Source organism: Dermacentor albipictus, chromosome 2 (assembly GCF_038994185.2).
Source record: "Dermacentor albipictus isolate Rhodes 1998 colony chromosome 2, USDA_Dalb.pri_finalv2, whole genome shotgun sequence".
NCBI classification, from domain to species: Eukaryota; Metazoa; Arthropoda; class Arachnida; order Ixodida; family Ixodidae; genus Dermacentor; species Dermacentor albipictus.
The window spans coordinates 111,974,545-111,997,492 of record NC_091822.1 but is presented as its reverse complement, the minus strand read 5'-3'; the positions used below and the strand labels follow the sequence as shown (position 1 = coordinate 111,997,492).

The 22,948-nt window shown below is 45.3% G+C and overlaps 1 protein-coding gene across 1 annotated transcript in view; it reads right to left on the bottom strand.

Annotated features, from left to right (window-relative positions):
• Positions 1–1,245: 1,245 nt before the first annotated feature.
• Positions 1,246–22,948, bottom strand: part of LOC139056052 (nose resistant to fluoxetine protein 6-like) — a 34,144-nt gene continuing 12,441 nt past the window's right edge. The window contains exons 3-11 of the mRNA XM_070533872.1: positions 22,382–22,475; positions 19,474–19,560; positions 17,702–17,867; positions 15,195–15,277; positions 14,317–14,439; positions 13,230–13,350; positions 10,507–10,696; positions 4,832–4,974; positions 1,246–2,381 (exon numbers count right to left, since the gene is read on the bottom strand). Coding sequence (XP_070389973.1) covers positions 2,148–2,381; positions 4,832–4,974; positions 10,507–10,696; positions 13,230–13,350; positions 14,317–14,439; positions 15,195–15,277; positions 17,702–17,867; positions 19,474–19,560; positions 22,382–22,431 — 1,197 coding nt within the window. The 5' untranslated portion in view covers positions 22,432–22,475 and the 3' untranslated portion in view covers positions 1,246–2,147. The remainder of the gene's footprint in view (positions 2,382–4,831; positions 4,975–10,506; positions 10,697–13,229; positions 13,351–14,316; positions 14,440–15,194; positions 15,278–17,701; positions 17,868–19,473; positions 19,561–22,381; positions 22,476–22,948) is intronic.

Here is a 22,948-nt window from a genome sequence, read left to right as displayed (position 1 = left end):
ATAATCGCCATCTGCCTTGCTTGCCTTTTCTTTCTTGAAACGCCACGGTCACTACTTTCCTGTCAGGAATGCTGTGTAATGCTGATAACGCGCATTGCCGTTCGTTACTGGGAAGTACCGGGCTCACAGCGCTAAAGAAAGGAAATGCGTGCAAGGCAGATGACGTCTATTGTTGTGTGGCAAGATACAACCCAAAGGGTGTAATTTTGTTTTAGAGTGCTGATTAATACATTGCTTTCTCTACCAGGTGTGGTCCCGAGACCTTCGCTGAATCGGCAGCGTGAATAGTAGGCCTTCTTGACGTATACTGCGCTCAGCAAATGCGTGCCCTGAACTTCCAAGTAACCGCAAAGAGCATGGCTTCTGCGACCTCAAACTCTCATGCTTTTCATCTTGTGACAGGTGGCGAGCGTGTTACTATCAGTCCCGTCGTCCCACAGGTGACTAAAGTTGCCTGTCTTTTCTTAGTCTTTTTTAAAGCAAAGACCCCTTCCAGGCCATCTGACCGTGCAGCAAGGTTCTCTCCCGGAACTGTGGCCTCATTAGCGGAAGACGTGGGGTGCTCGCACAGCCACCTGCTTCTTTTGAATGGAGATGAGCCCAGTTGCCTGTGATATCTGGTCACCGGCCGGCATTTTACTGCCGTGACTTGTATAGCGGGTGTTGTAGATGCGATTTCAGTGGCCACTAGTGAACGGTCCGTAAGCGTTGTAACTTCCACGGTTACAAAAGCGTAGGGTGTACGATTAACTAATTTGGACATGTCAGCAGGCACACCCTGCATATTCGTAGTAAATTGCCAGCAATAGTCTACAGAGGAGTAAACGTCTGAATTGTAAACTCCGGTATCGTCCATACAGACAGCGTCTGTGGAAGGAAATGTGCACGCATATCGCGGAAAGTAAGGCAGTCTCCATACATGGACATGTGTGACTATGACACGTCTCGCAGCAGTGTTCCAACGCTGGCACTTGCAATGGAAAAAGCGCCCTACGAGTCATTTCTTGAGGGATCCCGAGAGGTTACCTAAAGGAAAAAAGGTGCTCTTCCTGATTACTTGCAGAGAGCACGGCTCTTCGCCCAGCGCTTAGTACAGTGCGTCTTAACATTTACTAAACATGGGTACTAAAGACCATGTAGAAGGGCAAAAATATCTGCACTTCCGAAACATTGCATTCCGGGAGTATGCGGAAACCGTAGACAAGCAAACAATCAGAGAGATTTATATGCTTTTTTATTGATTTATATATTGCTCTATATTCATTCATTTATTTCTTTGTTTGCTTATATATACACAATACTGGTAACTGCCCTTTGGCAGCCGAAGGGAGAGTGGTTAACAGTGAAACGAGAACATGAGGTACAGATGTCGGATTAATATAGCGGAAAAAGGTAGAGGTCAGAAAAACATCAATCACTCTCAATCGCGTCGTAAAATATTACTCGAGATAAAATGAAACCACTACACTTAAGGGCGAGCAAGAACAGTGTGAACAAATATCAGCACATACCAATCGATGAAATGGTAAAAAGGTTGATGATCGTCAACTAGCAAACGCCAAAAGTGTAGAGAACGAAAAAAGAAATAAGGAGACACACGTTATAGTGGAAGGCGGTGCATTAATTTTCACTACCTCTGCTTGCTTAACGTTCTGGTTAAGGACTGCAGCACTTGAGCATCTCAATATCACCCAAACCACCAGCACTTTGTTCTACCACTTCTAAATAAGGAAAGATGCTGCCAAATATATAGTTAATTAGGTCGGAAACATTGGTCCGGAGTCTTCACTGCGTTGCTTGAATTTCAGCAACAGTTACAGTGAACACGGCCAAGACACGCAGCTTGGATTCCCTCCCCTAAAAACGAGACAAAAGAAGTACACTCAAATATTCCTCCTCAACTCTTCCTCCTTCGTCGTAGCTACCGACCGTCGCGTCACAAGGTGCCAGTACGACCCGTAACATTGGCCTCACCAGTATTCGGGCCAAAGTCACCAGCTCAATGGCGCTATTAAATGGCCAATTTCGAGGAATATCTGCACTGTTTCGCTTGGTGCCACTTAGGCCATCACTTGCTTCCTATGCCACAATATTCCGCACATGAATAGAGGCTCACAGTGATGGGAAAAGCTGACGTTGCTGTCCGCTTAGCATCGAGAGAAGACGCTGTCTTCTGCATTCTCCGGTTTCTTCATGTCGCTACCACCGCAAGTGCTTTCAGGTTGCGCCTTTTCCGAGTTTCCTCCTTCTCTTCGTCCTCCTCCTCTAGTTAGCCTGGCAAACAACAACTTGTCGAGAGCAGCTGTCGGTGCCTCGCAAATGAGAAAGCATAAATAGGAGAGCAAGAAGCTCCAGACGAGCAGAAGAAACAGCAGCGATAGCTGAAAGGGAAGAGAGAAAAAACAGGCTGTTCAATATTTTCGGCAAAAACATCCGAAGGGAAAATATCTGGGAGAAATTCGCACTCTAATAAGCCTATGGAAATTGGCGTATTATTGTAAAGCCTGATGACGCATCAGTTTCAAATGTTATCGTACGCTGCTCTAACGCACCTTAACGATTTTTAGAGACCATGATTGTATAGTACGGCTATTGCAAAGCTGTTACTCCTTGTTGTCCTAGTTATGTCGCCGGTAATTTTCCGGCGACCAAAATCACTCCTTGCGCGTGTGTCAGTAGTAGACCAACAATATCTGCGTACCAATGTCACTAATCTTGCCAGTATAGTACCTTTTTTAAGCCGTTACACTTGTCATTTTTTACGATGCGCATCTCCTCATTCAGCTAGTGCTCCTTCTCCCATCCCTTCTTTCAGTGCGCCTTTGTTCCTTTACCTTAGCATAAGTTATCGCAACGGGACATATGGCTCCCTCTTTTCTGCTCACTCTCTCCACTGTTGCGGCTGCTACAACCACTTGTGTGGCCGCTCATACAAACAGCAGTCGGGACTCGTATGATCCTTTCTTTCTTTGTCTCCAGCGTGTCGTGCTGTCTTGGAACAATTAACCGCTAACAACAATCAACACAGCACAGCTTACTCATCTCGTAGCCATTGCTGCTACTCCTTGTGTTAGTCACACTGAGCAATCACCATGCGTTACCATCATCGCCTTTGTCGTCCAGTACTTATGTCCAGTACCCGCCGCGGTAATTCAGTAACCATGACGCAGCGCCGCTCACCACGACGTCACCTATTTGCTTACTCAGCCACGTGATCGGAGCCAATCTGATGGGAGCGGACTGCGAAAAACGCTCACGTACCGTATATTGGGGGCGTGTTAAAGAACCGCAGTTGGTCAAAAGTAATCGGGAGCTCCACACTTAAGCATTCTTTATGACCAACTGAGTAGTTCAGGAGGGACGTTCTACTCCACAATTAAATTCATAAAGGCCCAGAGATGGACAAAAGTCTCACCAAGCGATTTCTATAACTCCACTTCATGAAATAACCTCTAACTTTCCATGTCTCATCCCAACACTTCGCTGCACTACCCTTCTCTCGGCATCCAGTTTTCTGAGTGGCGACGAAGTTTGCGCTCAGCGCATTACATGCTAATGCGCGTTAGACTGCATGCTTTTGCTCACTGAACAGCCATTTTACGTTAAATATAGGCAATTGTGCCTGTGGCTAAAACAGTGCTATAAGATGTCTCAAGGTAAACCGTGTTGATAAGTAGCTCTTGCTTTTGCCCGAAACAATAAGCATCATTCTGGTCGCACATAACTATAATGTTCTATGGATGGTGACAGCACTGAAACGTGCAGACCTATTCTTATTTATACCTGCAATAGATTTTTGGTTCTTCTCTTTATTTTTTATATGACCAATTATGCTGCGTTGAGCAGCTTGTTATACTGGGTCCTTCCAACATATATTTGTTGCAAGTACAATCACAACAAAAGTGAATATAAACAAATGTATTTCACTAATATTTGTGTCATGGTGATTTAGGAGCTCACCTTGAAATTATATTTCTCCCGTACCTTTGACAACATGACTACTGAATACCTAATCCATAAGTTTCTTGGATACGGTTATTTTTCAAAATGTTGATTAATTTTATATTGCCGCTATTCCTTATTTACTCATAATGCACTCGATGACCGCGTTTTCTTCCAAACCTTTCCGCATGAGCAGTTTTCGTTTTCAGCTTTATTACATGCACTTATGTCCCAATGCAGGTCGCACTGAACATTTATAAATTTCCTTGAACGATTACATGTTATCATCCTTATTCGCCTTCTTAAAGCTCGAGGAACTGCTCGAACTGTCCCTTCACCCGAACTGACTTCTAGATGTACTTGCGCAGAACATGCACCAAGCGCTTAGGGATCATGTGCGCGAGGGGAATTTTTGACGCAAGAATTAGCACTATGAGTAGCGGTGCTGTGCATCATGGGTTAACAAGCCTTGCGGTCAGAAGTCTAACCCAGAGAAAAACTTCACAGGGAGATGGACAAAAAATTGACTTCTGGGATTTTACGTGTCAGAACCACAGTCTGGTTACAAGGCACGCCGTAGAGGGCAACCGCTGATAAATTTTCAACACCTGGTCTTCTTTACTCTGCACCAAATGCACGGAACACTAGTTTTTTTTTTTGCATTTCGCTCCCTACGAAATGCGGCTGCCGCGACCGATATTCACAGCCGCGCCCACGTGCTGTGCAGCGCAACGTCATAGCCACTGAACTACGGCGACGAGTTCCGAGAGGTGCGGACTTGAGTCATTGACAATGCCCCAAAAAAAAAGCCTCAGGCCAAAACTCGTGTTTCGACATCTTGAGTGTAAATTATTCCAGTAAGCGAGTTTTCTTTTTTTTTATGGCTTACCTGATTGAAGATCGACCAGAACATTCGCTCCCTGGACGCGCGATACAAGAGGTGGAAGAAAGGCACGTGGATGAGGTAGACGCCGAAGGAGAGCTTACTCAGTGGCACGTAAGCGTTCCAAGATAGAAGCTTCGATAGAGCCCCTGCGGAGACAAACAACGAGGAAGTTGCCTCTTCCTTCAATATGCCCTCAGCCTATGAGCTTATCCAAACTTCGGACAGACATAAATGAACGCCATAAGTCTTTTGGAAAGTCCTATTTATCTTATCCGGGCACACATGAGCGCCTATACCCGCTGATTTGAATTTTGAATTCATGTACTCCAACAGCAAAAGTTATGACAGACAGCGAGGGGGGATTGTAGAGAAGAAGTTCTGCTCTTTTCTGCACCCATTTTGGGAGCATGGCTCAGTGCCTTGATGAAGGGTTGGAGGACATAAAGAAGAAAGAAGAGAAAAATACGATCGTCCTGTTCGCAGCAGGCCTTGCGAAGGAGTATCACAAGTAGCGATACTATGAATCGGTCCTTACAGAGCGGCAGCAAGAAGACGACAAAAAGTGGGTGGTGTATTCATCCTCCGGAGAAGATTAGCGACGGCAATACGATTAGCATCCTTTCCTATGCTAATTGCTTTATTATTGATTTTACGTGATGATCTCTAGTGATGATAAAACGAACAAGACATAATCAGGATTGTGCGACATTTTCAAGTGCAGATTGTTTATTTTTACGTGTTCAAGTTACCTTCTACCTAAATTTTCTCTACATTTGCACATATACACCTGGTATGTATGTTGTATACATCTGTCCAATTTACGTCGATGTGTCAATCAGTTCAGCAGCACTAGTGAATGCTAGAGCCTCATCTCGCACGGATCCCATAGCCGCATTCATCAATGTCCAACTAGGGACCCAAGTGACCCAAGTTATGCAGTGACACATCCAGGGACCGAAGTTAATGTCAATGAGGTTCGCTGAAGAACGGAGCACACTGATTGACCCAAGTTTGTGGTAAAGATGTTGACTGAAGAGTGCCTCATACCCAAATTCGCATACCCATTCACCAAAACTGAGACCAAAGAGGTTCAATGAAGTGTGGCGGAAAGCTAGTTTCACTTATATACGCGGTGATCTAAGCTACGGAGAATGAGGTTCATTTAACAGCGCCAGATAATAAGTACCACGTACCGTTAACACAAGTTGGTGTGAAATGAATTACCTCACGAGGGGCTTATGCGCATTTTCCCATATCCGTGACCCAACTTCACCCAACAGCTGGCTTCGAATTCGATTCCCTCGTCGCAGTAGCGCAATGATCCAACCATTACACTACGGACTATCCAAAAACAAGAAAGGGGTTGACAGATGGAATAGCACACTGTGGTATAAAGTTTGTAAACAGGGATAAGGTGCCTCAGAAAGGCTAGCCAACGTTTCGATAGGAGGACCTATCTTCGTCAAAGGCGGCCTCGTCATCTTCGGCGTGTTAGTTTTAAAGGGTTAGTGCAGTGACGTCACGTGCGGGTGTTGTCGCTGGCGGCTGCTTTTAAAGAGAGAGACTACCAGAGGAAACAAGCGCTGTCGTCCGGCGTCTGTGACCTTCGTTCCCAAAACGAGGGGACAAGACCGTGAAAGTGGGCACGCGGGGAGAAGAGAAAAGAAACAAAAGCAGAAAAAAAAGAAAAAAGGAAAAAAAGGAGGGGGGCCAGGGTGGCACCAAGACAGAAAAAGAGGGGGGGAGAGAGAAAGAGCAAGAAAGAAAAACCAAAATTTTTAAGAAAGACGGGGGGGGGGTGCTAGGGAGCGTGTTGGGGATGCGAGAGGTTAGGAAGCATTCAGGGGGAGTCGTTGGCGGCGTGTTTTTGTGGCATTAGAAGGGCCGGTCAGGCGCTCTGTGCGCGAGTTACTAGTTGGGCGATATTTTTCCTTTTTTTCCAAAATTGCACTCACATTACTGTAAATGGCTATGCATCAGACTTGGATTTTTGGGTTTTGGGAGCCTGGTTGCCGCATTTCGCGTTTCTCAGCATACGCGTGCACCGGTGCGTCATGCATTTCGGACGCCATGCGAAGCATTCGCGGCGGCCGCGCTAGACGGCTGCGACTGTTCTTAGGGAAGCTCGAAAGAGGAGGCTCGTCGTAGGACACTCCTCATGCATAGGTCGTTTCGACGGTGGCAATACGCTGTGTCGCTATAATAATTCACTGATTATGCACCGCCGTCGACAGCAATCGTGAGAGGGTTTCCGCCAAATATATTTTTAATGCGATCAGCTTTTTTGGGGAACATATCCATCTTTTCCGGACACGTACCAACAGCGCGTGAAGCAGCCGTGGCGCGAGGCTAGCGCGTTTTCAATGGAACCAGCGGGTTTTTCGCGAATAATTTAGGCTGCAGATCAATTACTGAAAAAGGCAGGAGACAGACATGTTCTAGAAGACAATCGGCACGAGACAAATGCAGTGACCACGCTGTGGAAATCTAGAATCTCTTCCCCAGATCAATTAAAGATTCAGCAATACAAGCCTATCAAGCCTATGGAAACGACGAAACATTGCACTCGATTTTTGAGGCAAAATTGATGGCTGTGATAAAACAACTGCTCCTATTCGAATAGACGCTACAGCATATGTACTCCAGAGACTCAGTTTTCGATTGATGCCTATCTCGACTCCCTACGCATGGCGTAACACTGTTCTCAAAAGCAATTTATGAAACAGAGTCGTGCAAATTCACGCGGCATACATAAAAACCCGAGTGTATACCACTTGCGCAATCGTTGGAAGCCGTGACTGATCGCTCGCACCAAAACTCCTACACTCTTCACTCTAACAAATGTTAACACCCTTTGGGGTGTATATGTGCCACTCAACAATGATCGTCATCTGCCCTGCACGCATGGCCTTTCTTGAAAGCGCTGCACTCGTACCTTTCCTGTCGAGATTGATCTAGAATAGCAGCTTGGGCTTGTTGGTTTTCCATCCTGCTAGTAACAGCGCAAAATATAGACAAGAGACGAGACAAGACACCACAAGACACCACCGCAACGGCATGCACGTTATCAGTGTGACGCAGCATTCTCGGCAGGAAAGTAGTGAGCGCCGAGTTTTCAAAAAAGGAAACGCAAGCAAGGCAGATGACGATTGTTGTTGTGGGACAAATATACACCCCAAAGGGTGCAACCGTTTTAAGAGTGTAGAGTGTATTGTTGTGGGACAGGATGAGCCCCAAAGGGTGTAAATTTTTTAAAAGTGTAAGAATGGTTTAAACCTTTTGGGGCGTATATTTGCCACAAAACAATACTCGTCATATATCTAGCCCGCATTTCGTTTCTTGAAAACACTGCGCTCGTTACTTTCTTGTCGAGAATGCATTGTCATCCTGATAACGCGCATGCCGGTCTTAACTTGGAAGTACCATAATCGCAGCGTTAAAGAAAGGAAATGTGGTCAAGACATATGACGATTATTGCTGTGTGGCAAATATACACCCCAAAGGGTGTAACTGTTTTTAGTGTCTAAGAGTGTAGACAAAATTACTCCCTTTTGGTCGTATCTTGCCACACAACGATAACCGTCATCTGTGTTGCCCAAATTTCCTTTCTTTCGCGCTGCGAGCCCTATGCTCCCAAGTCACGAACGGCATGCGCGTTATCAGCATGGCAGAGCATTCTCGACATGAAAATCGCGGGTGCGGCATTTTCAAGAAAGGATACGCAAGCAAGGCAGATGACTATTATTATTATTGTGTGGTTAATTTACACCCCGAAAGGTGTACATTTGCCTAAGAGTGTATCGTTCGACGTCAAACTGCTCTCTTAAGCAAATAAATTGAGACCCAAATTGTGTAGAAACACCGCAAGTCAGGCGGTAGAGAAGTAGGGTCGAGAGACCAAAACACGGCGCCTGTGCGCTTTCTCTGTCTAATTTTCTACGAGGCGATTTCTTCCTTTCAATCTTTCGTCTCTTTTTACACGTGCCGCATGGTAGGTAACAGAACGTCCATGTGGTTAAACTTCCTGTCTTTCCTTGTTTTTGCTGTCTCTCTCCCTTTCTCTAAGCAGCGATAAAGCACGCTCTAACTGTTGTAAGCCAATTGTGGCTATATACACGACTGCCCAAGCGTGTCAAAGCACTGACTTCCATGAGGGAACGATCACTAAGGGTGTTATACTGCCGTGCCCTACATGCGCACGTGGCCTCATGGACAGAACGTCACGCTACTGCGCTAGGACACCCCTGCGCAAATAACACCACCGGCCATGTAGCCCTTGCTTTTCGTCTAAAACCGCTTGCCAAACTGTAAAGGGTCAGAGGCCTTTGTCACGCATATTAATCCTTTAGCCTCTGCCCCTCCAGCAGGCTCTGTATTAGGTCTGTTGAAAAGAAAGCATTCATTCACACTACCAAACCTCAAGGAGCCCAGCAAAGAACCTGATTACCTACCAACCGATCGCAAAGCGCCTGTTGAGGGCAAAGAATATTTGCCATTCAAGCACGTGATGTGGCGTAGGAGGCGCGAAAATTAGGCTGTCCAACAACATTAATTTAGACGGGCCACCTTGGAGTTTACAAGTGAAGAGACCACGTGATTTCCTGGCGAATGAACTGCTCACAACCAGACCGGTTGTAACGCGTATGCAGGTGGATCCCGAAGGACACCGCCGCTGCTGACGACGACGCGAAAAAAGGCATGGGGAGGCAGCTAAAGAATGTTTCAAATTCAAATATCGTAATATAACACTGTCACAGAGTTGCATGCCCGCGCTCCTCTCAAGATGGCCGCCATTGCCACAGCAGCAGCAACGCCGCTTGAACGGCGCTGAGGGAGAGCGATCCCCATTGTCCCCGAACCCGCCCGACGGGTTGATCACGTGGGCCGCCCGAGCGCGACGGAGGGACGACGCGGCTCGGCGAGCTGCAGAGCAGCGTGGAAGACGAAGGAACGGGGTCGTGCACCGGGAGACAGCTGAAGATGTGGTCGGCAGGCTGAGATCTCCAGGCCGAAGTCTTCGCCGTTCGACCGACAGACGGTGCAAATCCGTCAGGATCTTCGGCAGCGAGGTACCAGCAGCCCGACGCTCTTCAGACCGGGATCTCGGCGAGCACGCCCCAGATAAGCCTCGTGTTCCAGGCCGCTCTCAAACTTTCCGCCGGACTGTATTTTCTCAATTGCGTTTAATCTTTCGTTTATTTAGCCATCGAGTGTTGATTCTTATATGTTCTGTTAGTGTAGTGCTTGCCGTATTTATTGTCGCGTGTATTTTTCATTTGTGTCGCGTATTTTGTTTGTTATTTCGCGAGTGTTAACAGTTCCCACGTGGTGGGCTTAGTGTCGCGCGAGTGGCGTCAGGGCGTGTGTTGTGTGACCCGCACGCTCTCCGCGAGCTAGGACCCACTACTGGAAGTTGTATGTTCTTTCCCTTTCATTATGTCTCGCGCATGATTCCACTTTATTAAATTGAGTGTGTGTTGTACGAAGTCGCCTCCCGTCTCATGCCTCTGGTTCACGGTCGATCAGGCGTGGACCTTATCGCCGGTCAGCAGTCGAACCATCACTAAACGCACGCGGGGTGGGTTTGTTGTCGCCCCATCCCCTCCTGTTCGGAGAGTGCGAATTACCCCACCATCAATCTTTGACAAACACAAAAAAACTAAATTTCGCCGCCTTACCACCCCGTCCCGTGGAGCATGCGAGCGTGATCCACACTAGGAAGAGCGTCCAGAGGATGCGGTCCAAGAATGCCGCGAGGAGTGCCACGCCCGTTGACACGGGGCTCAGGCTTCTGTACCAGGCGAGCTTCACAAATACGCAGATCAGACAGCAGGCCACGGACCCGTGCCAGCAAACCTGCTGGAACCACTGGACAAATCAACGCGAAACACACATCACTCAGACACTCAGTGCGGAATCGTACAAATGTGCACGCCACGAGGACAGCAGTAATAAACTTGCTTGTAACACACGGTCCTCTCTGTCAGGAGTATGTGTCACACGATGTCCCTTTCGTAAACAAAACGGGAAGGAACCATAGGCTGGTGCTGCGGCAGCACAACGTGCGCGAAAACGCGCAACTTCTGATTCATCATTATTGTAATTTAGTTTTCCCTTGAGGGCGTTTGACAGCTCATTACTTCGAGAAATGCCCAAAAAGGGCATGTGATAAAACGAATACAATAATTATCGGAAAGGCAGCCATTTGCCAAAGAACTAAACACGCAGCGAGTACAACCAAGAAGATTTTTGTTGTGAATATTGGGTACAGTAACAACAATAGTGGCAAATCAAGGAATGCAGAAGCTGCCGATACATTACGGAGGAGGAACAACGCAGAAACACAAACAAAACACAAACACAAAGGTGGAGTGAGTATTAGTACCTTACAGGTGCTGAGAGATACGATACTATCATCAACTAACACGGACCACCGTCTCTCGATTCCTACGTCGTTTTTCTTGTGAACATGAGATCGGGGGCTCAATTCGCGGCCCGGCTGCGTTCAGGAGGGCGCGCAATGCGAAAAAGGCTGATTTCGCAACACCTTGAGTGATCATAAGTATAATGTCCCGAATGCTTTCAGTATTTGGTAAAATATTCACCAAGACAATTTCCAATAGAATCAAAGCAACACTTGACGTCAAGCAACCAAGAGGACAAGTTCGCTTCAAGAAGAGATATTCTAAATCGCACACATGTCATCACTCAGGTAATTGACCCATTCGCTGACTACAGCAAACCTCTCCATGTTGACTTTCATCGACTATGAAAATGCATTTGATTCATTTGAGGCACCAGCAGTCATAGAGACATTGCGTAATCAAGGAATGGAGGCGGCACACGTGCATACTTTATGATATATCTATGAATATCCCACAGCTTCCTCGATTCTCCACAAGAATGGTAGAAAGTTACTTATCAAGAAAGAGGTCAGGCAAGGAGACACAGTCTATCCAATATTATTCAAAGCATGCTTAAAGAAAATATTCAAGCTATTAGTCTGGAAAGGCTTAGGGGGCAGGCTCAATGGTGAATACCTCAGAAACCATCGGCTTGCAGATGACTTTGTCCTCTTCAGCAACACTGTGCACTTGTTACACTAAATTAATTAGGACCTTGAGAACCTGTCACAGTGGGGTTGCATATTAATATGCAGAAGAGAAACATATTGTTCAATAGTCTGGCAATGGAACAAGAATCAAGGATAGCTAGTCAGCCTTTAGAGTCTGTACAGGAGTATGTTTATCTAGGCCAATTACTCACAAGGGTCCCAGATTCTTAATGTAAATTACAAAAAAAGGGCTAGAGTACGTACGGAAGGCATTACCAAAGCCTCTGTGGGAGCTTACCACTGCCATTAAAGAGAAGCGCACAGTTATTTCATTCTACCGGTGCTAATTAATATACGGGGCAGAAACTTGGAGATCAACAAAGAAGCTGGAGAATCATTAAGCTTAGGACTGTGGAAAGAGCGGTGGAACGAAAAAGGTGTAATGTTAAGAGACAGGAAGAGAGCGGTTCGGATCGGAGAGCAAACGGGAATAGCCGATATTCCTGTTGTCATTAGGAGAAAAAAAGTTGAGAGAAAAGAGCCAGTAGAATTACACAGAATGGGTGCCAAGAAAACGGAATCGCAGTCGGCAGAAAACTAGGTGGTGTGATGAAATTAGGAAATTTGCAGGTGCAAGTTGTAATCAGCAAGCGCAAAACAGGGGTAATTGGAGATCGCAGGAAAAGGCCTTCGTCGTGCAGTGGACTTCAAAATAAGCGGCTGCTGCTGCTGCTGCTGCTGCTGCTGCTGCTGATTATTATTATTATTATTATTATTATTATTATTATTATTATTATTATTATTATTATTATTATTATTATTATTATTATTATTATTATGTCCGGAAATGCAGAACATAGCGGGCGCGAGTCGCATAGCGCCCTCTCTCAGCAGGCTTAACTGGACGGCCAACGGAGCTTAAAAATATCGTATATTTCAAAAAGCGAATTTATCAATTAGGAAATTTTTCACCTTCCAAAAAATAACTCATTTGGGAAAACCTTTGAAAGTGTGTAAATCTGTAGGTACCTGAGCAGCTTCAATAATTGAGTGGGTCCTACCTTGTTTTGTTCAAGAGCCAACGACTACACTTGGCAAGTTTCGAAGATTTTTACTCAACCAGAAGGGCCCGATAGCAAAAAAAAAAAAACGCTTATATCCGTGACGTCACGCTGATGTACTAGAGCTGGGAATTTCGATCCACAATTCACGCAATGAAACTAGTAATTGGCCTTCAGGTACTTTTACTATATTTTAATAACTAAACCATTACACCTGAATTATCAAGAAATATCTTTTCTTAAGCGTGCGTCGCGTCTTGGTATGTGACGGTTGTTTAAGCGATACCTTGGATATCTTCCTCTCCTTGAAGTCGTCTAAGACGAGGTACGTCATGCAGCCGCCGAAGTAGCACACGGCGTGGTAGTAGGGCCGGATGTAGTATTCGTTGAGAGTTCGCAACATGAGGCTGAAACGATTGAAAGCAAATAAAAAAATTAGGAAAGGATAGAAGTGCAACGCTACAGCAAGGGGAAGACAGTTACGGCGATTATTGAAGGAGTATAGGCCCTGGACGGTTTCCGGTTCTGCTCACTGACGTAGCCCGCTAAATGTAGAGAGCAAGAAAGGCACTCGCGGTTATGTCGCGCAGCAGGACTGCGTTGAAATCTAAGCTCGCAGATTGTCGACCCTTTTCCAGCGTACATCGACAGAATTATCGACGTCAAGGTTGCCGTAACTTGCACGAAAAATCTTGCATCTTAGCCTTGAGGCGTGGAGTGCATGTCTATCATCTAAAAACATAAAAATATAATTTCCGCACATCAATTTACTTAAAAACACGCGTTTTGTGTTCTGGCGCAGTAGGTTGATGAGGTCCGTGGCCGGAAGTTTCTCGGGGCCGCACTTTCGCAGCTGCTTTCCAGCCCAGTGATCAACTTTCTGTGGCTATGAAGGGAAAGCTACGGAAGCAAAGCGCGGAACAAGTAAGTCCCGCGCTTTTATCCACGTTAGTTTAAGCGGCGGTAGAGAAAACATACACACCGTATTAGCGACAGGAAAGTAAGACAAAACACACGGCTCAATGTATAGGTTTGCTTTTATTGCGGCGTTTTCCTTCCGCGTCTGGGGAAACGTGAAACCGTCGCACGTCGAAGCAACGTCGATTCAACGTCTGTTCCGAGAAACCAAAAGCACTGTGAAACGCTGCCGGACTGCTTGTGCAGTCACACAAGTGCACGAACCACGTGACCGCAGCTTTCCCTTCATAGCCACAGAAAGTTGTCCACGAGTATAACCTTCCGAAAAAAAAGAAGGGTTTTAGGATGCTTATAGACCGTTTGGCGAATGTTCCCCGCACTGGGTGCAGTGATCGCATGTACTTTTAATTGGCAGTAATCTTCTTACTAATAATAGTAATAGTAATAATACTTACTCCCCACTCGGCCCCGGGAAGATCATAAATGGCGGCAGCTGAAAGGCTGCAACGACGCACGTTGCAGCAACGCAACCCAGAAGAGATAGAAGGGCGAATGCTCCGACTGTAAGTGTCCTGCGACTGTGCATCAAGTGCCCTTGTCAAACAAAATCGGCAGGATTGTTCGAATTGTGGAACTTTCCTGGCAAACAGTAAACGATTATTTGAAAGAACCGTTGGGCGTTGAGTATCTAATCCGGTATCTAATCATTTAAAAAGATTGCCCATCGTGTCAGCACGTTAAATAAACCTATTTTACGTGAAGCTTATCAATCAATCAATCAATCAATCAATCAAAAGCTATCTATCTCACTGCCTTACTCGTAATCTTGTGCGTTGTATTAATAACTAACTGACATTTAGTTTGTGTAAGATCCTTTGTAGGTGTGCTTATATTTCCATCCTTCTTATGGAAGTAAACTAATCGTGAATAACGCTACGATTATACTTTTCATTATCCAAATACGCCATGAATAAACTCTTCAAGCTGCAAGTAATGGCACTCATTTGGGCAAAACACTGGTGTACAAGATTTATGCGGGCCAGAATTGTATTTCTGTATGAGCATTTAGTGCAGCTGTATAAGCAATAATTTCAAATAAAAAAAAGAATTAGTGGCGTGCTTGAGTAATGTCGCTTTCATATGAATCTACTAACATTGAGAACAGATGCTGTACAGCTTTCAGGCCACTTTGTTAATTTGTGCACGTAACAAGCAGCTGTACTATACATTTTAATAAATATTTATATGAACTCTAACAAGTAACGTATATCGAATGCTTGTTTTCTGTATGCGGTCATTCTGATTATGATGTTCCTTCTTTGAATGAGCTCACCGTTTGAATATCAGCAGTGTGACAAGAGAGACGACGAACAGCTGGAAATCCGTCGACAGGTACCAAACGTGCGGTATGACATCCTGGCACGAGGAAAAAAGGGATATTGACCATAAACAAAGTTCACTGGTATTAGCGCAGAGAGATGGAGAGAGACAGAGAGAAAACGCTTGGCTTGTGTCTACTTCTTTGTCCCGTCTAAGGTGCGCGCTTGTTACACCAGCCGATAAAAACCCCTTAAACCAGCAATAGCTTTCATTAGGAGACAGAAAGAGTTCTAGCGAAACACCAAGATTTATGCTGGTGTTTGTGCATAGTCACCTACATGCTACTAAATTGATTGAAGGGCATCAAGAGAAAGATGGGGGTGTGGTAGCGGTACATTGAATATAACCGGATACGAAAAAGCTAAGATCGGTATTCACATTCGAAATAAAGTTCGATGGATTACATGGGAAATGAAGGTGATGTAAAAATGAAGTTCGGTCATTCTAATGTGCTTAATGCCAGTGCCTGGCAAATCAGTTTAGCAGAAATCCGAAAAGTGGAGGGCAGTTCCTGAAAAAGAAAAATTCTCACCCACCGGACTGTACATGACAACTATATTATTCTGGTGCCTGATATTTATTCTGGATCGTATTTTTTCAGCATATACATACATTGACGGGCATTTTTAGTGTCCAGATTGAGGAATTTGAGACAGCACAAGATTTTCTAGTTGTTAGCACTTTCTTCACACAGCCGAGCCTCCTCTTACTGCCACAAATCCCCAGTATTAAACATTTACACTTTCGTTACCCTACTCTCGCCCTACTCTTTTTGAAACTGTCTCTTCTCCAGCTAGTATGTACAGTACACTTTGCCACCACTGAATGAGGAACACCCTACTGCAACAACATTTTAACTAGTACGCATTGCTGCGTGGAAAATCTACATTTTTATAAAAACATTTTAGGAAGGCCATGTGGACAAAATAATTCGGGCCCCACTGATGCTCACAAGCACATTACGTCCCATGCCTTGTCCTTTCATAATAGGGGGCGTCAGCTTTTGGGCTTGTTTCGTTAAATTCAAGAGATTAGCCTGCTTGGCAATGTTTAGAAAATGCTGTTGAAAAGGGAGAAATTGTAATCCACTCAACTATAGCCCAATGCTACAAATGAAACCCACATGATTTCTTTTTCACAAACAGGATGTCGCCGCTGAAAAAAAAATATTCGTCCTTGTACGTGATTCTAACCCGGGGCCAACGCCTTACCGGCGGGGCATTGATAACTCCACAAGAAGAGTTGTCAAATATTTCACCGTCTGTCTGCCATCTTCTAGGCTCCTGGTTTGCTCAGATGATGGAGAGGCCGTCCCGGTAAGGCTTTGGCTTCGGTAAAGCTGCCCGAGACGAAGACGAACTCTGTTTCAATTTAAACGCTTTCTTTCTGAGAAACTCGTATGTGGCGTCGTGCTAAGTACCAAAATCTATACAGTGATGGTCAGTCACCGAGCTTTAGGCAACCCTCAAGGTGCACTTCCAGGAGTAGCAGGACGCAATACAATCAGGTTACGGAAACGCACGCACAAGACGTTCAATTTAATGAATCTAGAAGGTTGAAATTGATTGCATTCCATGAACCCATACAGGATATATTTAAAACTTCATAATGTGCATGAATCCATGCGCAGTCATTTTGGTCATTTCTGAACAGTTTAACATAAAAAATAGTTACACCAACACGTATAATAATTACGATTTATATCACTATTATTTATTAGTTAATTAAGCCGGGTTTGTTGAGCATGAGTGAATAAATAAATAATATTAGAGTGCAACAACATGGGCCGAGAGAATATGTATGGGCAACGCAACTCCTTGGCCTAACAGAACAAACATTCTTTGCGCCATTTTATGAGCACTCGTCATTTTGAACAATAAGAGTGCGTCTGTCGAAAGCAACGCCATTTTCGTGTTCACTGGGCTTATTTTGGTCGACTTAACTTAGCAGAAATTTGCAACTGCCTATTCATTGTTCAAGCAGATCGCAATGTTCTCGCAAAATCACACAAGCTGCACACAGTTCGCATCAACCTTCTTACACACCCTTTCGGCTTTTAACAGCTACCGCCCTTTCTCGTCGGACGTCATGAATTTGTCCGTAGTACCATAATGATTGCGGAAGTTTTAAAGCGTTATTATCCTTACTTGCTTGTCCCAACCGGTGTCACGTATATGGGAAACATTGTAATCGCGGGCAAACATGAAAGATTGGCAAGAGACATTGCAAGATTGTGCAATTAACCGCCGGCACCTACTCGTAGAAAGGTACCCATTCCTTTTGTGGAGATCTGATGCACTCACATGTCTGGAACGTGTATTTGAATAAAACGCATGTTAACGTAACGCTGAAGTGTAGGCCTCTAACATTTGTAGTGAAACTAATATGCAACGACGAAATGCACCATACAGTCCATAGATGCCTTTCGTGAAAACGTTTTCATAAAGAGTTTACACTTACACCTTCGCTGATTCTATCGAAATTTCGGATCTGCAGAAGCAAGTGCCACCAATGAGAGGCGACCTCGTTGTGCAGGTCTTGGAAGAACGCCTTCGTGTTGGGACCCGTGACGAAGGGCTGAAGGGCGTACAGGCACATGATGATGAAAAACAGTGGAATGCAAGTCCTGCAGAGAGAATGATATAGTTACTCTCTGCAACGTGAAAACAGGAGAATGTCGTCAGCTCTCATCGAATTTGACCTCTTCCGCTGGGATGTGCGTTTACGTGTAGAGAACTCCCTCTTCCTAATACAGTTCAGTAGTGCTATGAAAAACGAGAACACGGGTATTAAAGCTGAGGGTTAACTGAACCCTCTGCATAACGAATATGTATCATATTCACATCCATGCGGTGAGTGTTGCTGAACGGAGTCACTTTTCTTGTAGGCGCAGTCATGTCTGTGCGACGTGCCATTTTTAATCAGCAGCGTTGAAGGCATAGTTCCTTCCTTTATTTTCCTCTTTTCCTTTTTTTGTTCTGATTTTGCGTGAAGTAGCTGACAGTAAACTAAAGGAAGATTTAATTACTACAAAACTGCAAGGTAGTAACATAGAAGAACTCAAAAGATCGTCCTGCCACGTTCACATTTCCTTCCTTCGTAATTTACAACGCCTTGTAATAAGATAACATTGACACGTTTATTAGGAATCCATCATAGTTCATGACGAAAGGGATTAAACAGTGTCCGTTCATCTCAACCTCTTTCTCATTGCTTTTCGCTAAGATCACTCGATGCGAAATGAGTAACCATTATACATATATCAGTGCGATGGAAGCTTGGGAGTGTCGAATTAGAATTCGTGGTGATTAGCAGAGTTTAGGCCATGGTGCAAAAACTCAGAGCTAAATAAAGTTAGTTAGTTAGTTAGTTAGTTAGTTTGTATGTTTGTTTGTTTGTTTGCTTGTTTGTTTGTTTGTTTTCTTGTTTGTTTGTTTGTCCAAAACTCCCTTCTCTCTTTTTAACCCCCCCCCCCGAACTATTCCCAGCAACTTTTTTAACAACCCATTTCTCTGAAGACTAGGCTGTCTCTTTTTTACAGCCGCAAGTTACAAACATCTACAAAAATGGGAATGCTACGAGCACTATAATAATTCTTCTAACTTGACCAAGCACATCTGGTAAGTATGGAAGACTTAGACAAGATTTGCTGTCATGCAAAAGGCGGAAGTTTTGTGTAGTTTGCGCGTGATTTGTATGTGTGTGTCGTTTGTATGAACTCTCCTGCGAAGTTGATTGTAACTTCCCTTTTATTATGACTATTCGAAGGATGCATGATAAATTTGCATATCATGGTTAAACACCAAAATACATTCACGGGCGAGTTCGTGCACATTCATGATAAAATTCAGCTCAAACAGGACGACACAATAAGGCGAAAGGGCAAGGCGCTGTTCTTGACTGATATATTTATTACATCACACCCCTACTTATAAGAAAGCAGGCCTAAGGTAAATACGTATATTCCTCTGTGCAACATTCAGTTTTGTCTTTTGTAATCCTTTCTCATTCGCTCTCTCCATATCTCTCGCATGAAGGCTTTTCTCTGCATATGCTCCTCAGGTCTGTTTTTTTTTTTCTAACAAGCGGAGGAATGGCGTAATAAATATTTCCGATGATAGTATTGTTTCGTCCTGTCTTCTCGTAGTGTGGTCCTGCTCGCACTAAATTTTATTTAATGGCTATACATACTTTCCTCCTCAAAACGCAGAACAATGAAAAGCGCTTCATACCTAATCAGCCGTCTTGTAACGCCGATTATGAAGACAATTGGTCCATTTCTCCTCTGCCTTGTTACAGTAAAGCATAGAAAGAATCCGCTGCAAAAAAAAAGTTTGTCTTAGAGAATTCGGACACACAAATGGAACATGCGCAGGAACACGAACAAATAACCATGTCAATAATATTGATAAAGCGGCCAATTCACGAAAGTGTTCCGTCTTAGTGCACAGTTCCCAAGAAAGAGGGATCTAGATTGAAGGATGTTTTACAAAAAATTCTGGAGTGCCAACTCCCCGCAGATTCTTACCAGCAAAGATGAAGGCAGCCCTTACTTCATGGTTAAAATCGTGCTGATTAGCAGAAGACAGTGGACGTATAGCTGCCCTTTCTCTGTGATAATAAATTTTGGAGTGACTGAAAATAAAAGCTCGTTGTTTCGGGCAGGAATAGTGCCATTAGATTAGTTGTCATATCGCGATCTCCCATAACAAGTTGTCAAGACGTTCAATTTTGGTCCTAAAATGAGTGACACAGACAGACACATCAAGAATAATTTGCATGGAACAATTGGCCGTTTCGACACCAGTGAAAGCGAAAAGAAACGCTGCCTCTACTCCGCCACATCCTAACTTTAATCGATTAACTTAGTATGATGGCGGCGGCAGGCTTCAATTTCAGGGCACCATCCCCCCTCCAGAATTACTTTTTGAAACCTCCTTTCTAGATACCACAACCAACCCTAGAAGTAAAAACAATAGAATAATTTTAAGCGCCCTCCTTTCCTTACCGATTTCGTACATGCCGTATGCTTGAAGTAGTTATGATCTCTTTTTTCTTTAGGAATAGTAACAAAAAACGGAAACCCCGACCCCTGAAGAATATGTACGCTTCTGTCCCTTGATAGCCTTCACATTAAGTTACTGGGACATTTAAGTAGTCTTCACTACAGTGCATACTCGAAAATTGTAACAGCGCTAACACATGCAACCGCAAAATAACAAGAACAGGACAGAAGCGCTGACTGTCAAGTAAATTTTATTGATGGAAGCCAGACACGTTATATAAGGTGAAGGGCACAGGTGAAGTGGAAGCGAGCGAGAAAATCGGGGAATAAATTACATTGCGCATCGATGAACGTACGTGCCGGCAATCAACAGAAACACAGAACAAAAAAAAACTAGGAAAGGGCAAGAGATACTAAGAGACAGTCAATTCAGTAAGCGCTCGCTTTTAAAAATTCAAGCTCTGCAGCACATAGCGATGCTGACGGGGTGCTTCGGACTTGCTGCCATATTTCTTTATGTGGAATGCTTCCAAACTGGCGCGCGCCATCGAGCCGGTACTCTACATGGTACGGCCTTTATATTACTTACTGGCGCATTTAGGTAGTCTTCCCTATAGCTAAAGTGAAGCTCGGCTGTGTTGTTCGCATTGTACTGAAGGCACTGGGCAGTCGGCGTTGTGCTGATGTGCTGGTGCAAAAGAAGACGACGAGAAGTGCTTGCTTCCCCGTTACGATATAGCGCGACCTGTTTAAGCCTAGCGCTACAACCTACAACTAGTGACCCTTCTGCTAGGCGAACACCCCCATTGCATTTGGTGGAGCTGCTGGGTTTCATTTTCGACATTCTGGAACTGCGCAGTCGAACGCTACCACCAGCTGTTGCAAAGGATGAACCGGGACTGTCCTAGGCAGCTGCTCCCGTGCCCCCCGCCATCGTCTGTTCCGGCGTCATCCGGCAGCGCGATCCGGCTGTATTTAGCGGCACAGACTACCACGACGTGCAAGACTTGCTCGCCCAATAAGACCGTGTAAGTGCCTTTAGTAAGTGGGAAAAAAATTGGAGGACGCTTAAGCTTCGCCTTCAAGAGTGGAACGTGACAGCGTTCCCGTCGACACGCAAAAAGGTGTAAGACAATGGGCCATGGCGCAGCGATCCCTTACGAGGCGCCCCGCATTGGACGCGGTGAGCGTCGAGCAACGCAGCGTTCGGCGCGGCAACGGAACATGCGCCTGAGCAAGCGGAACGAACCAAATAACTCGGTGTCTCGGAGGGGGAAACGATGCACGCCAGCCAAACGCCGTGATCGGCACGGGCAGAGAGATAGACAGATAGTGATCTAAAGAAAGGAAGGATGCTTGATTCTGCAACCCGTGAGGGAGCAAGGCGAAGCTTCGTCAGGGGAGAGGGAGTTCGGGCCGCGACGCGCCTCGCACCGGTCCCCGCACAGCCCCAATGCGCGCGTGGTGTGCCACCTGTCGTGGCAGCGCCGTACATTGAGAGTAGGGGGTCTTCTGTGTTTGCCGCAAGATGGCTCTGCGTGAGCGGAAAGCGCAGAAGAAATGTAGCGGAAACGCACTTCGCTACGCGTTTAACTGCGACTTCTGTAATTTACATGTTCCTAATTACTGATATACACCGCAGTATAACTTTCTACGGCTCGTTTCTAAGGCAACACCGCATTCACTAGTGGCGCCTTTGTACCACTTTGAAGCATCGAATTCATGGCTCAGTGGTAGCGTCTCCGTCTCACACTCCGGAGACCCTGGTTCGACTCCCACCCAGCCCATGTTGCAAGTGGTTTGTTATTCGTGAAGTGCCTCCCGGGATTTATCGCTCACGGCCAACGCCGACGACACCGGCTCTTCTGCGACACGAGCTCCTTAACGCTGTCGCGTTAATAAGTGGACTCTGGCGAACAGCACACCCGAGCCGTCGACAACCTTGGCTCCTTCGCTTCGCCACGTCATTCAGACGCAAGTTGCCGCGGCGCTGCCGTCTGCCCCTGAAGACGTCTTCGCTCGTGCCGTCGACGCAGAACTCACACCTGTGCAGCGCACGAGCACAATGCCCACTGCCCAGTGCTCGTGCAGTACAGCATATTCAATATAAGTCGCATTATACATGCCGTACTTGCCTCAGAAAAAAGAATGGGTCGACGCTGCTGAACCCTGAGGATACGGTCATAAATGACCACTTGTCTGATTCGAGGAACAAGTTGAGCAACCCGGCTGAAAAGAGTAGAAACAGTTTGCATGGCGTCACTGGACGAGTACTGATCAATAGCTTCATATGTAGAACAAGCGATGTGGCCCACAATAGAAACGGCCACTGCATCCTCAAGACGATGGACTAACACAGCTACTGTAGGTTACGATTTCGGTACCGAATCTAATAAATTGGTTTACGTGGATCATGAGAAATAACATTGCACAGCTATAGTTAATTCCGAAAACACTTGGCACTCTATTCTCGCGCCATGCGGCACTTAAGTGCTGTGAGCCAAATCACGTTCGAAAACGAATCAGACGCAGGCATGGCAAGAAGGCACTAGATTTACTTTTTTTTGCTGTCGACGTACTCCTCGAAGCCTTGACACTGTAGCATTGATGTTTAGTTTAGTTCAATGCATATCAGCGTCATCATCCTTTCATCTCAAGCCCGCGCATAATTTGTACAGGAAGAATATTGGTTCAGCGTACAG